At 39.1% G+C, this 15,625-nt stretch overlaps 1 protein-coding gene and 1 pseudogene across 1 annotated transcript; one reads left to right on the top strand and one right to left on the bottom strand.

Annotated features, from left to right (window-relative positions):
• The first annotated feature begins 519 nt into the window (after positions 1-519).
• LOC132179946 (protein NDH-DEPENDENT CYCLIC ELECTRON FLOW 5-like) lies at positions 520-2,321 on the top strand (annotated as a pseudogene).
• A 1,075-nt stretch (positions 2,322-3,396) lies between these two features.
• On the bottom strand, positions 3,397-7,585 carry LOC132178593 (PHD finger protein ING2-like). The gene is made up of 7 exons (XM_059591045.1): positions 7,366-7,585; positions 7,206-7,277; positions 6,892-7,118; positions 4,932-4,995; positions 4,529-4,785; positions 4,359-4,397; positions 3,397-3,706 (listed from the first exon to the last, which is right to left on the bottom strand). The coding sequence occupies exons 1-7, from the start codon at positions 7,409-7,411 to the stop codon at positions 3,596-3,598; spliced, it is 816 nt and encodes a 271-aa protein (XP_059447028.1). The 5' UTR covers positions 7,412-7,585; the 3' UTR covers positions 3,397-3,595.
• Between the last annotated feature and the right edge of the window lie 8,040 nt (positions 7,586-15,625).

Raw genomic sequence — 15,625 nt, 5'->3', positions numbered from 1 at the left:
CCAACTTTGGCCAATACAACTGTGGACGATTGGGATATGACACTTAATATCAACACCAAAGGTGCATTCTTCTGATGTAAAGAGGCTGCTATTCGGTTGAAACAAGGAGGCAGTGGAAGAATCATCATGATATCAACCTCAGTTGTTGGATCTCTTCTACCAGGGTATGCAGCTTATGCAGCCTCCAAGGCAGCCGTAGAGACAATGACAAAGATAGTGACTAAGAAGCTCAAGGGTATGGGAGTGGCTGCCAACGCTGTTGCACCAGGGCCTGTGGCAACTGACATGTTCTTTGAGGGTAAATCTGAGGAAACGATCAAGAGGATTGTGGATGCCTGTTCTCTGGGCGGACAACTCACCTCGTGGGATTCTTAGCCGGTGATGCTGGAGAGTGGATTAATGGGCAGGTGATTAGGGTGAATGCTGGATCTGTTGTTTGAACATCTCTCTCCAGCCTCCACGCCTTCTACTCCTGCTCTGCTTTTCTTTTCTTTTTTTTCTTTTCCCTTTCATTTCATTTCTCTTCAAATCCTCTTCTCGTGTCTGCTTGTTGTCTTACCAGAAAACTATCACTGAATTTGTGTATTCATTTTCTATTGGTATGCTTGATCCCCATGGAAGCACCTGCCATTAGACCATGGCCTGCAGTTCACTATTCTTACCCAATTTCATTCCCATATCCACTACAACACCTGCTAAACATTTGGTTTCATCCCACCCTTGTCTTCTTCCTCCATGTCGTTTTGTTCACTACTACAATACCAAGAGAGAATTCCCAATGCCAGCAGTGGCTTCAATCCCCTACCAACCCATCAACGTGGACTATTTAGAGGGAGAAGTCAGTGGCCATAGCGTCACCTTTGAAGGTTTTGGTGATAGCTGCGTTGCTAAGATGGGATTGGAAAATGGAAGCACTGCCACCTTGATGCTGCCAAGCGGCTTAATTACATCCTACAAGACTCCCATGTGGCATGGCGGCACGGTAGAACAACTGCTGCACACATCAGTCTCTAAAGGGGAGAATGGTGGAGCTGTCATTCAAGCAGGGGTGCCTTTGATTGTTGCAGTGATGGCCAAGTTTCATGGTGTCCGCGCAATTGGACTCTTCTTGGTATAAAAGGTGTTGCTCAAGAATCTATTCAGGTGTATTTCTTTGTTTGGTTCATGACGTAGACTTCTATTTAATTTAGGTAAATTATCTGCTCAGTGAAAGAATAATATATGAACTGGTCGAATGCAGGTAGATCTGATAAGCAGGGATTTAGAGGACATGCTTGAAGTAAAATACATTATGACTCCAAGAAGATATCTTAAGCTCAGAGCTTGTAGTCTCGAACTCAAAGCCTTCATTGCTGCAACTGAGGGGGTCCATTGTAAGCCATTTGACAGTGAGCAAGCCTGATGCTACTTATGCAATCGGCTTAGAAGGATCAAATTTCTTCAACAGGCCACCATTTTTGACAAATTTTGGAATAATTCCTCCGGACTTCGGCCAGAAAAATGACTCTGGTTTTGGCCAATTATGCGGTCAAATGTCACTTAAAGGACCTTTGTCTGGCTGGGGTACAAGAAATCCAAACGCAGATGATGCAGCAGAAAGCAGCCCAAGAGAAAGGAAAGAGGAAATGGCGGGTGAAGAAGATGACAACTACAAGCACTTAACAGAAGCATTGGACAACTATAAGCACTTAACAGAAGACTTGAGTTGGATATACACCAGTGCGCCTCGGAATTTCAGTCATTGACAGGGTACTTTTCTCTTGCAATAACCAAATTCTAACATCTCCCTGTAAATTGCTGCAAAATCGATACTTACACTACAAATAATTGTACATGATAGAGCATTCGGCAAACCAACTTATCGAGTTTTGGCAACATTCATGTGTCTTGCACATTTAGAACATGGACATCTAGGATCTCACACATAGCTTTTGTTCCCTAGAGGGCTTTGTTTCTGCAACAAGTCCATTCTAGAAGGTAGCTTACATACTAACAAAAATTACTGAGGACTTTGTTTTTGCAACCCATTGATAAGGACATCCACTGATCCACACAGTTGGTGGTGACCTTTTCATACAAAAATGAACAATTTTCTTCCTGTTTCCTTTCTGACCTTTATCATGGAACAGGGTAGAAGCAACTCAAGCTATGAATATTGTGGGTCCTGAAGAACAATGGAGAGGTGGGCTGCAGTTACACAACCAAAATCTCTATATTATTTGTAGGCATGCCATTGCTTTCATGTTATTTGCAGGCAGTATATTCAAGGGTACATGACTTTGTTCACTGCTTTACTGCTCATCAAGTTGATGTAAGGTGCTTTTATCTTGAGTTTAGTATCTCTTTAAAAAAGAAAACTAAAGCATATTTTGTAGTGGAAATGAAAAGAAATTGTGAGCTTGTTTGGTTACCTGTTTTGGAAACAGTTTTCTGTTTCCAAAACAGCAAAGCACATTTCTTTTGAACTACAAGTGTTTGGCTAGCTGTTTTAAGAATCAAAACAAATACAAAATATGGAAACATGTATAACATGTTTCCAAAAGCCAATCTCTTATTGCTGGTTGAAAACACGGAGATTTGTGAGAAAACATGCGCACCCGTTTAAGTGTACAGTGACTAGCAAAAGTACAGTCGCTCTTTTGAATCGTGAGAAAGGCAAAAAAAAAAAAAAAAATACTGCATTTTCCACAAGTAGTGTAGATCCCTTTCATTACCGTGGGTGAGTGTCTTCTTTCTATTCTTCATCGGATCTCCTTCTTTCTCTTCTTCAAAGCAAGAACACATATCATTCAATTCACTCGATCTCCTCTTCAACAACCACCCCCCTCTTCAAAGCAACATGTCCACTTAATTAATTTTCACACCTGCCTCTTACAGTTAGGGCTACTGACAGAAGTTTTCCTAATTCTCGGCTTTCCTGCGCACGAGAAACCACTGTTCTTCCAAGAATGATGTGACTCTTAAAATTACTATTGAACTTGTGATTGATCATTATTAGATTTTGAGTAAATGATAATTTTAAAAACCATCTCATTTTTAGAGTGATACAAGAAGAACTTCTAAAATTACCCAAATTTGTGAAAGCTCTTTGGAAGCTTCAAAATCTACAACACAAGTATTTGGATTTTTCCTGGATAATATATTTTTCTCCAAGAGGGAGTGTGCTTGAGGGCAGTGTTATGCCATTAGGCTACAATCTTATTTCGAAACAGCTCGCGCCAAAATCTTCGTTTACCGCCCTTTTTTTTCTTTTATACTCCCCGGATCTGACCAGACAATATATGCACCATAATAAATAGACAAAAGTTAAAAGGGCGAAATGACCACCAGTGCCCCTACTTGTTGGTCCGCAGGCCCAACAAACTTGTCAAATCTATATGGTAAGCCAATCTTCAATGGATATAATTTCTGATTACTAATCTAATTAAAATTTTCAATCTCATCAATCAGAAACATTATGCAGATTGAATGGAGATAACTCATCCAAATTTCCCATAATCTAAAATTTCCTGGTATAATTAACATTTCCCCACTTCTTTTCAGCCTAAAACAACAAATAATAAGCAATTAACCAAGCAGGTCCAATCTTCCAATATCATTGACATTGCTGTAATAGTCTGCAGGTTGGACAATACCATTTTCCTTTGAACCTTGTCTCAGGTGTCAGCCCCACACATGAATAATGGAACCATTCACCTCCTTGGCACTGTCAACTTATTATAAGTCAGCTAATCCATACAAGAATCCAGAAAACAACAATGATATGATATGACGCAGACCGCTTATCATATCATTGTAAAAGAAGCTTATGAAACAAAACAATTGTAAATTATTTTGGATCCTGTGACAGAAATATGCATTTATACTGTCAAAGAGGAAAATTTAAAGTACACAAAGTGATAGTTTCGGAAATAATTTGTTCATATGGATATCTAGAAAGTGCCATCAGCATTCCTCATTCAGAGAAAAACAAACCAGAAACTATAAGTCTACAAGGTGTCAGTTTTCAAATATCCCAAATTCCTTTCATTTTATAGCGGTGCCAATAATAAATATTAAAAGATAATCAAATGAGAAAAATGGTTTAGTAGTAGTTAACCCACTATTAAATGTCTTCAATTCATGTGGATTTCACACATGCAGCTATGACATGTTTTGTAAGATCCCCCGATTTATCCTATGTGAATTGCACAAACATTGTCTACAAATTTTTCTCAAGTAGCTACAGCTGAGACTTCTTATTGGCTCTGGTTAGTAAACTTTTATATCTAATTTGTAGATGCAATCTAAATACAAAGAAGCCATAAGACATATTATAACCAGAGAAAAATATAGATAAGGAAGAAAACAAGACTCACATTTTCATTGTCACAGGCAATCATATCTCCAAATGATACCTGAAAGATCCAGATAATTATAGCACTTTATTACGAATAAAAGCAGTTGAAGCATAACTGAAAAATCTGGAAACAATCTAGACAAGAGCTTCCAATTAAAAAATGAAAAAGATGGAACCAGAAATCAGGACCTGATGACAGACACAGTAGGTGGGTTCATTCGGATCTATAGGTTGATCAACATCCATGGGGGCAGCAAATTCCTTTTTATGGATTCCTGGAGGAGGCATGAGCTCAAAATCCCTATCACGCTCCCGATCCCAATACCTATCCCTATAATCAAGCCTTTTTGATTGAGGCGTTCCATAGAAGGCCTTGCGTTTTTCACTTTTAGGGACAACAGGTAACGGGGGGAGAGTTGCTGGTTCATCTGGTGCTATTTTTGCCTCTGACAAAATTGGAAAAAGGAAAAGAAAAAAATGTAAGGTAGATAATCATTTAATAAAACTGCCATCTTCTAATAGTTTCATATACTGGGACAAAACTTCTTTCAAAATCACACAAGACATGATGATAACAGTAAAGTTCACCTACCTTGCTTTAGATCTTCAACAAAGTTGTTCAGGTCCTCATCAAGTCTTTTTACATGGCTATCTATCTAAAGCAAATGCAAACCACAAGGTACTCTGTAAGCTCTAGTTATACGAGAGAGGATGTTGAAAATCCACAATGTATGAAGTTGAAGTTATACTTAACATCCAGCCACCCCAACACCCCCGGGGGGCCCACCAACAAAAAAAAAATATGCCGGTTAAAAAGAAACCACAAAACTGGCTCTAGGTTATGCAATACAGTGCTTGAACTAATGTTATATACAGTGTTATGACATAACTGGTTTAGCCAAGGAGAAGAGGTTGTAGGAACTACAAAGCATCATGTGATATCCAGGTCAGAGTCAAATGAAACTTCTGCTGCTTAAGTCAGTTCAAGCCTTCTCAAGTCATAATTTTCTTAGTATGTGTAGTAAATTATTATTTTTTTAATAAGTAATTCAATCTCATTAAAAAGTGAAATATGGGTATTAAATTATTTGTATGCAATAATGTGAATCTCAATGAAGTCCAAAACCAAAACTTAACAAATAACGAGAAGTTGGAAGAAATTTTGAACATATATAGGAAGCTAAACTGGCAAAACATCAAAATGATATCATGGAGAATGAGAGAATATCTTGAAAAGAAAAAATGGGAATTCAACTGAAATATACCCATACTGGTTTTAATGAGTTAACTGGACTCAAGTTAATGAGAGTATCTTGAAAACATTTTTGCATAACCACAGGATTAATACTGGTCTTTGGGGAAATAGAAACCTCCCATGGTGATGAAAAACCATACAGGATTAATAATCACTGGGATAGGGTTTGGAGAAGCCAAATAGGCTGCTTGTGCTCATTGTGGCTACATTCTGGGTTGTACGTGTCCAGTGATGCAGAATATACGTACATGTATTTATTGACAACTGCTAGATGTATCTTTAGGGTTGTTCTAGATGCAACAAGCGGACTTATGATTACCAAATGGTACAGCTGGATATTTTTAGGGCAGAGACAGACTTTATTTCCAGAGTAATTTCATGCTTAAGCAAAGCTCAGCTTTATTCATCAGTGATTTATCTCTTCATACATTCTATTGAAAAGGATTTTGTTAGTTTCTTTATGTAAAGTAGAGGAGGATAGAGGAGACATATGAGTCTAAGATAATTGCATAGCACCTCTATGATCCTGTTTTGCTTGGCTACCATCTCTATACCACTAATTCTCAAATTTCTTTCCCATTGGAAGTTCCCCATAACTAAAGTTTTAAATGAGATCCTCTCCATAAGGTTATATAATATGTGACAAGAACGTACGGAGAGCAACCATAGAGGCGACTAACAGAATTTCACCACAAACTTAGTCATTTGACAAGTAATTGGGGTGCCCATATTTGTTAGAATGATGTGGTATAGAAAAATGCACTTCAAATTGAATAGTCATCAAGCATTTAAATCACAGATGGGTGTGAACATACAATGAAGCGACTTATTTGCCAACATTTTCCATTTATAGTTCTGATATTGGGAACATTCTCCCCATTGAAATGATATGGTAAACCTTTTACATAAAGAAGGCTTTAGAGTGCAACTGGGGTGCCTTACGCTTTCAATGATATCTCGATTATTTATCCAAAAGAAGAAGGCTTTAGAGAAACCTTTCCCATAATTACTTTTATTATTGGATATAATACTTCTAAACAAGGTAATCCTAGAACCCTTCAATCCCAAACACGCATTGCTCAATTGTGATTAGTCTTTCAACCTAAAATACCACATATTTGAACAAATTCTACTAGAAAAGCAAAACCATTCCCTATTCATGAACTATTCACACCCCAAGTATGTTGAGAAAAGCAAAAAAACATTCTACATCAAAACCAATTATAAAATACAACCGTGATAACACATAACATTGTTGAGCAATGCATAAAAGCTAATATCAATAAAAGAAGCCTACCAGGTCATAAGCTTGCCGTGCTAACAAAACCTTCTCGGTGCATAAACTCAACGCATTATTCTGGTTTGCCTCAATATCCTTTCGCATTTTCTCAATCGCCGCCTCGTCTTCTTGATTGTTATTATAATTATTATTACCATAATAGTAATTATTATTCCCCTTCTTCGAGCTCTGTGAAGCCAATCCCAAGCAGTACTGGGTCTGCTGCCTCGTCTGGATTATCGTTGCTTTCATCCCCAGAAAATCAAAATTTTCAACAACAAACACAAAAAAGATATTGGAAAATTAGAAAAGCAGAAGCATGAGCGCATTACATTGGGAGCGTTCGTCAAGTTCTCGGATGGTATTGAGGAGCCTCTGAAGCTCAGCGGGTAACGTGCTTGCGTCTGTGGAAATCTCCAAAAGTTTCTTTTTAGGCGAAATTAATTTTGAGAAAAAATTTGGAATAATTAGAGGAGTCTCAGAGAGCCTTACACTCTAAATAGTCGTCGACGTACACTCCAGTTCGTGCGATTGCCATTGCTTCTCCTCTTCTTCTTCTTCTTCTTCTAGGGTTTCTCTGTATGGTCCACGAAGTTTAAACGAAGGGAAAAGACCCAAAACGGTGTCGCCTTCATGTTAAAGTTTTGGGAGAAATTACCGAACCGAGACGGTTAAGGAGGAGTTGACCGTTGGAGGAGCGGGGGAGGTCTGTTGGTGGTGGGCCTCACTGGAGGGCTGTGCCTGCCAATTGAAATTTATTTAATCAAACACTAGTCGGGATGGCCCGTGAAATACACTTCGTTATCACTATAATTGTTAACATTGTAATATCATACATATATCATATTATAAAATATATTTAATATCTAAATTATTCAATAAGTATATATTGAATTTTATAAATAAATAAAATAAAACTATAAAATTGAATAAATATGACATACCAAACGAAAATAAAATAGACTTAATTTAGATAATACACATATCTTGTTACTTCAAATCAAAAGGTGTTAAAAAATATATAGCACATTTATGTTCACAGTGTTTATCTGAATTAACCTAAGGTATAGAAAATTGTAATTTCATCTAATGTGATATTAGAAATATTGTATTTCCCTAAATATTTCTTTAACGTGTACCTTTTCCCAAAGCAATTGATTAAAAATTATGTTCATAACTCTCTCTCTCTCTCTGAGCATCACATGATGGGTGGTTTTGTGGTTGCAATAATTTTTCCTTAACTTATTGACTCGGTGGTTCTGTTTTAGAGATTTACTTTTAGTGTACATTTTCATGAAGAGCGTTTCTTAGGTGTCAATGGCTAATGTGAAAAGGAGGGCAATCAAAGCAAAATACTTCCATAATCAAGAACATAATGAATTTAGTTTGATGGCAAGAGAAAAATACAACTAGCAGTTTTGAAATTTGGATGAAGATTGCTTCTAGGTAGATTATGTTTTTTAACAGGACGCATGCAGAAGTTGAATCTGTTGAAGGGGGTGCTTACTTTTTTTTTTCTTTTTTCTTTTTTTAATAAAAAATGGTAGGTCGAGAAAGTCAATTGTGACTATCATACCTGAGCATGACTATAATAACATCTACCAGCTGAGAGCCGCACGAAGAGAAACCTAGACGATAAGTACCGCATGCGTTTTTCCAAGTCCAACTAAGCCATAACTTGACCCAGCTGCATCAGGGTATTAATAAAAATCCAATAGTCCCCACTTTTCCAATTTCATACTTCATCTTTTTCTTTTGCCTTGATTTAACCAAACATGCCGGGAAAAAGGTTGAATTCTTTGACATTATATATCTTTCCATCTACACAGTATTTGGCACAATGTTTTTTACTCTTGTATATGGATAATCTTCATATTTTGGATAATAACCTAATCAATTAAATGAAGCATTAACCTCTCAACCCGAGAGCTTGTCTCTCTCTCCAGGAGCTTGTCTCTCTTTCCAGGAGCTTGTCTCTCTTACCTAGCTCCTTTGTGAGTTTTTCTTCCTTTTCCTTTGTTCCCCTTCGGGTTCCCTGGCTCCTTTTCCCTTTTCTTTTTCCCTTGTTCTTTTCTTTTCCACATCTACAATTTTTTCCAGCCCCTTTGTTCACAGATATTGGTTCCCTCAACCATCGCTATACATCCCCTTTGTGACTCTTGACCCATCAATTTCCAATTCCTAGGAAAAAAAATTTTAAAAAAACAATTCTCTCTGTGAGTTTTTCACTCTACAGAGCTCCGGCCCTGTCCCCTATCTTCTTTTCTTTTGGTTTCCTCCGCCTCCTTGTCGGTGGATGACTCAACCTCTTCGGACTCAGAGGTGCTTTTGTTGGTTGAGGCGGCCGTCTGTTTGGTGTGACTTGCCACCCATCACACGTGGGCCCCACTAGTTCTCTACTCCTTTTGGGTTTAGGAGACTTTTGTCCAAGTTTGTTTTGGAGCCCTTCTCCTATGTGTAATTGGACTCCTTGTTTGACTTATAGTAGAAGTCCTAGACCAACATGTAAAAGGAGAGTTAAGCTTCTATATAAGGAACAAAGCACAAGGTGAATTTGTGTGTGTGCCAAAAATGTGAAGCACCAAAGGGAGGAGAAAAAAGAGAGAATTTAAGAGGAGGAAGTACAAGAGCAGCAAGGGTGTTTCTTCTTGGTGGTTTTTGGAGGAGCCAAAAACAAGTAATTAGAAGAAAAAGGGTGCTGCAGAGTGAGAGAAGAAAATAGAGATCAGTCGCCATCCGTTCCAGTAAAAGAAGAGTTTGTACATCTGTCTTTTGTATTCTATTTTGGGAATAATCTCTCTTGTGTGATAGTGAGATTTGGGTGCATTGGGGCTTTGGGATCTAAGTGATTTTCTTTCTATTATTTTTGAACTCCATCTTTTGATAGTGGATTTTCTCCGGGTCGTCTCCGCCAGTGGATGTAGGCTTGTTAAGCCGAACCACTTAAATCTTTGTGTCGTGTGTGATTGCTTATCTTTGTTATTCCGCATTCTTCTTATTTTTCGCATCTCACGGGTCTTGGGAAATAGGATTAATTTCCTAACAGCTGGTATCAGAGCTGTTGGTTCAAGTGGGAGCGATGGCAGGTGAAGAAGGAAAGATGGGAATCGAGAAATTCGACGGCAAAGATTTTGGGTTTTGCAAGGTACAGATTGAAGATATTCTTTATGGAAAGGATCTTCATCAACCTCTTTTGGAAGAACAACCCGACGACATGGATGATAACTAGTGGGCTCTGCTTGATCGTAAAGCCCAAGCAGTTATCAGGTTATCACTGTCAAAATCAGTTACACACAACTTTGTAAAGGAGAAGACCACATCAAGTCTAATGGCGGCTTTGTCAAGCATTTATGAGAAGCCATCGGCTAACAACAAGGTGCATCTGATGAAGAAATTGTTCAGTCTAAAGATGGCGGAAGGGGCTTCGGTGGCACATCATCTCAATGAGTTCAACACCATCACAAATCAATTATCCTCAGTGGAAATTAATTTTGATGATGAGGTTCGCGAGTTGATCGTCTTGGCATCTTTGCCCAATAGCTGGGAAGTAGTGAGGATGGTTGTGAGTAACTTTGTAGGAAAGAGTAAACTAAGCTATGAAGACGTCAGGGATTTGATTCTCAGTGAAGAGGTTCGCAGAAAAGATGTGGATGAAGCCTCTTGTTCTGGTGCTGCTTTAAACCTCGAGACTCGGGGTAGAGGACAAGATAGAAACTCTGGTCAAGGCAGATCAAATTCCAGAAAAGGGATAAGCAAATTCAGATTCGGCCAACAACCTGAGTGTTGGAACTATGGCAAGACTGGCCACTACAAGAAGAATTGCAGGGAACTGCGAAAGGAGACTGAGAATGATTATGCAAACATAGTAACAGAAGAAGTATATGATGCCCTACTTCTTTCTGTTGACAATCCCCTTGATTCTTGGGTCTTAGACTCAGGAGTATCTTTTCATACGACAGCGATCCGTGAAATTCTCGAGAACTATGTTGGTGGAGATTTCGGGAAGGTGTATTTGGCTGACGAAACGGCACTGGATGTTGTGGGCTTAGGCGATGGTCGCATTAGAGTTCACAGTGACTCGGTATGGAAGCTGCAAAAGGTCAGGCATGTTCCGGAGCTGAAAAAGAATCTTATTTCAGTGGGACAGCTTGATGAGGAAGGACATTCAATTTATTTCCACGGTGGAAAGTGGAAGGTCAGCAAGGGAGCTAGGATTTTGGCTCGTAGTCATAAGACGGGTACTCTCTATATGACCATGAACAGCAAGGATATAGATGTTGTTGTAGATACGACTGCTGACTCAAAACTATGGCACCTAAGGTTTGGGCACATGAGCGAGAAAGAGATGAAGGTACTTATGTCAAAAGGGAAACTACCGAGGTTAAAGTCAGTTGAGTCTGATTTGTGTGAAGGCTGCATCCTAGGGAATCAGAAGAAGGTGAGTTTCGCGGAAGTTGGCAAAGCACCTAAGCTTGGAAAGCTGGAGCTGGTACACACGGATTTGTGGGGTCCCGCACCAGTGGCATCTCTTGGAGGCTTGCGGTATTACATCACATTTATTGATGACTCAAGCAGGAAGGTATGGGTTTATTTCTTGAAAAGTAACTCTGATGTATTTGAGACTTTTAAGAAATGGAAGGCCATGGTTGAGACTGAAACGGGCTTGAAGCTCAAGCGTTTGAGATCAGACAATGGAGGAGAATACGAAGACAGGGGGTTTAAACAATTTTGCGCAGTGAATGGGATTAGAATGGAGAAAACTATCCCGGGAACACCACAGCAGAATGGCGTGGCTGAGCACATGAACATGACCCTCAATGAGCTTGCTCGAAGTATGATGTTGCATGCTGGGTTACCAAAGACTTTCTGGGCTGATGCAGTTAGCACTGCTGCATATCTGATGAATAGGGGGTCTTCCGTTCCCCTGAGCCATAGACTACCGGAAGAAGTCTTGAGTGAAAAAGAGGTAAATCTTTCACATCTGAAAGTTTTTGGTTGTGCTTCGTATGTTCATGTTGAGTCTGATGTTATGAGTAAACTAGATGGTAAATCTAGTAAGTGTTTCTTCATTGGATATGGAGATGAGGCCTTCGGTTATCGATTTTGGGATGATCAAAATCGGAAGATCATTAGAAGTCGGAATGTGACTTTTAATGAGTGTGCTATGTACAAGGATGGGTCAAGTGCAGAACCTGAAGTTACAGAGCATGAACCGAAGAAGTCTGAGTTTGTTGACTTAGATGAGCTTTCTGAAAGTACAGTGCAGAAAGAGAAACAATTCGTGGAGGTGGAGCTTGATAAACAGTGTTCACTCACGGATGAATGTGATGACAGAAAATCTTCAAGAAACTTACAGCACTGGGAAAAGTCTTATTCTTTAGCAAGAGGCAAAGAGAAACGTGATCGAAAAGCAACAAAGAGGTATGGCTTTGAGGATATGATTTCTTTTGCTCTAGCAGCTAGTAGTGGAGATCCATCGTCTGTTCAGAATGGTACGCTGAAAGAGGTAGAGTCACTACGGAATGGTAAAGCTTGGGAATCGGCAGAATTACCCAAGAGAAAGAAGGCTAAAGGGTGCAGATGGGTCTACAAGAAGAAAGAGTCATTGGAGAAAGCTGTACGGTAGACGGGGCTGATAGGGAGGCATGGTGTAATGTCTAAATCAAGTCCTATGCTCAAGTTCAAGAGGCGCTTGGACTTGAGCGACACTTGTAGAGTGTGATTGCCCTTGGGGGCTGAGGCGGAGACATCTGGAGGAGACACCTTTTGATAGACTTGATGGGATTCAAGTCAAGGTGGAGATTGTTAGGTGTGACTTGCCACCCATCACACGTGGGCCCCACTAGTTCTCTACTCCTTTTGGGTTTAGGAGACTTTTGTCCAAGTTTGTTTTGGAGTCCTTCTCCTATGTGTAATTGGACTCCTTGTTTGACTGATAGTAGAAGTCCTAGACCAACATGTAAAAGGAGAGTTAAGCTTCTATATAAGGAACAAAGCACAAGGTGAATTTGTGTGTGTGCCAAAAACGTGAAGCACCAAAGGGAGGAGAAAAAAGAGAGAATTTAAGAGAAGGAGGTACAAGGGCAGCAAATGTGTTTTCTTCTTGGTGGTTTTTGGAGGAGCCAAAAACAAGTGATTAGAAGAAAAAGGGTGCTGCAGAGTGAGAGAAGAAAATAGAGATCAGCCGCCATCCGTTCCAGTAAAAGAAGAGTTTGTACATCTGTCTTTTGTATTCTATTTTAGGAATAATCTCTCTTGTGTAATAGTGAGATTTGGGTGTATTGGGGCTTTGGGATCTAAGTGATTTTCTTTCTATTATTTTTGTACTCCATCTTTTGATAGTGGATTTTCTCCGGGTCATCTCCGCCAGTGGATGTAGGCTTGTTAAGCCAAACCACCTAAATCTTTGTGTCGTGTGTGATTGCCTAATCTTTGTTATTCTGCATTCTTCTTATTTTTCACATCTCACGGGTCTTGGGAAATAGGATTAATTTCCTAACACCGTCCTTCAGCCCCCCAACTCTCTATGAGAGTGCTTCCATGGAATTGGCAGGGGTTAGCTTGTGCCCTGACTATCCGTACACTTCGAGCTCTTAACAGGCTTCATCCGCCAGAGGTTATTTTTTTGTCTGAGACGAAGGTACAGGCTCAAAGAATCCAATTTGCTTTAAATCACATTGGTTTCCCTTTTTGGTTACAAATTCCTCCTGTTGGCTCCAAAGGTGGTCTATGTATAGCTTGGAAGCATGGAGTGGAAATTGAGCCCATTCAGCAGGATTCAAATCATATCTCTTGTCTTGTTTACTCGGATCTTCCACATAGCCCCTGGATGCTTACATGTGTTTATGCACCTCATACTTACCAGAGGTGTAGTGATTTTTGGGATTTCCTTTTAGATATGGGGAATTCTTTTGGAGGCCCTTGGCTTCTTTTGGGTGATTTCAACTCAATTCTCTCTCCTGTGGAAAAATTTGGTGGGCGTCTGTTTGGCTCTCTTTCTCACAAGCATTTTGAAGATTTTGTCCACTCGAATGCTTTGGTTGATTTGGGTTTCAATGGCAACAAATTTACCTAGAGCAATCATAGGCAAGGTAATGTGAATATTAGGGAGTGTCTGGATAGAGGTTTAGCTAAAAGGACTAGGTGCATCTCTTCCCCAATTCTCTTATCAGCATTATCCTTGCCTCCAACTCTGATCATTGTCCCCTTCTCTTGTCCACGGCTGGCACTTATCAAGATCTTCCAAAGCCTCTCAGGTTTGAGGCTTTTTGGACAAGAGATCATACCAGCCATGAAGTAGTTGCTAGCGCTTGGTTTATGGATGTTCCTGACTCTCTGGCTTTCTCTCATAGCAGAAAATGGAAAAGCACAAAATTTGCTCTCAAATAGTGGAACCATCGTCATTTTGGAAGAATTAAGTCCTGCATTAAGAAGTTAATGTCGGATATTAACGTTATTCAGAGCAAGCCTCATTTCATCTCTAATGGATCTTTAGAGCAGAATCTCCAAGCTGAGCTTCAAGAACAATTACTAAGAGAAGAGATTTTGTGGAAACAGAAGTCTAGAGAGCTCTGGCTTACCTGCACTGATTTGAATACAAAGATTTTTCATGCTTCTACTGCTTGTCGAAGAAGGTATAACTCCCTAACTTTCCTTAGAGCTTATGATGGTTCTGTTCTTAATAGCAGGGAAAACATTGGTGCATATATTGTTGATCATTTTTCTAAGTTGTTTACTTCAACTAGTCTGATGTGCAAATTATCTACCTAAATTAATAGATAAATAATTGTACGTTTTACCTGCAAGTGCACAAGGTCAACATGGTAGTATAAGGTGCAAGTACAGGATCATTCCCACGAGGATTGGTAAATTATGTTTATAAGTAAATTCCTATTTAATTAAAAGATAAAATTCAATTGTCACGATTGAATTCAATAAAATAAAAGATAAACAAAAACTAAAAAGGATTAGGGTTTTGATATTCACAACTAATTATATTAAGCTAATATATCAATACGCCAATGCTTTGATCAAGTTATGTCTATCTAATGTTTGTCAACCTAAGGGCATGGTGTATACTCCTTAAGCTATAGATTTTCCTAAGCAACGAGTTAGGTGTGGTGTATACTCTTAACTCTTTTCTTCCCTAAAGGATTTAGCATGGTATATACTAAGTTGTTTTTTAAAAAAGCATATGTTCAATAAAAATCGACAAACACACGAGGCCTAGGGCATGGTATATACTCCCGGTTCCCCATGTTGATTAACCCAAGAATCCGGCGTGGATATCTCTTGTTACTTATGTTAAACCCAGGACTCGGTCATCTAAATTGATTTAACTAACTAGTCCATACCACATGCATATGTTGATCCGGCACACACATATGAGGAATTCATGCAAGCAGGTATTAATCAAGTTAAATAGCACAACAAGATCATCACAAAGGCGTCAATATTGAAATATTAACAACACATAACTAGGGCTTCAATCTAGCCCTAAAAAAAAAATATAAACTACATAATAAAGATAAAAGGTGGAAGAGAAGAAAAACCCAAACTCCTCTTGATGCAGCCTTCAGTTCCTTTCCAGAGCTTGTGCCTCTTTCTCCACACCTATGCCAGAGGTTTATTTATAGGCTTTAGAAGTCCTTGTTACACAAGTAAACCTAGAAAATTCGGAGTTTTAAGTCCAAGTCCAATTAGGATAAAGAAAACCTAAGTCCAAATCGGAATAGGATTTGCCCAAAATTGC

This window comes from Corylus avellana, chromosome ca4 (assembly GCF_901000735.1).
Source record: "Corylus avellana chromosome ca4, CavTom2PMs-1.0".
In the NCBI taxonomy this organism is placed as follows: Eukaryota; Viridiplantae; Streptophyta; class Magnoliopsida; order Fagales; family Betulaceae; genus Corylus; species Corylus avellana.
Note: the sequence above shows the minus strand (reverse complement) of the source record. Positions and strands in the feature narration are given on the sequence as shown.

Bases quoted from the DNA above. Each gene is read 5' to 3' on its own strand.
- LOC132178593 (XM_059591045.1), bottom strand. From the start codon at position 7,411: ATGGCAATCGCACGAACTGGAGTGTACGTCGACGACTATTTAGAGT. The intron at 7,119-7,205 runs GTAATGCGCTCA...TGGGGATGAAAG, and splicing joins ACTTGACGAACGCTCCCAAT to CAACGATAATCCAGACGAGG. The intron at 4,398-4,528 runs GTCCTGATTTCT...TGGATCTTTCAG, and splicing joins CCTACTGTGTCTGTCATCAG to GTATCATTTGGAGATATGAT.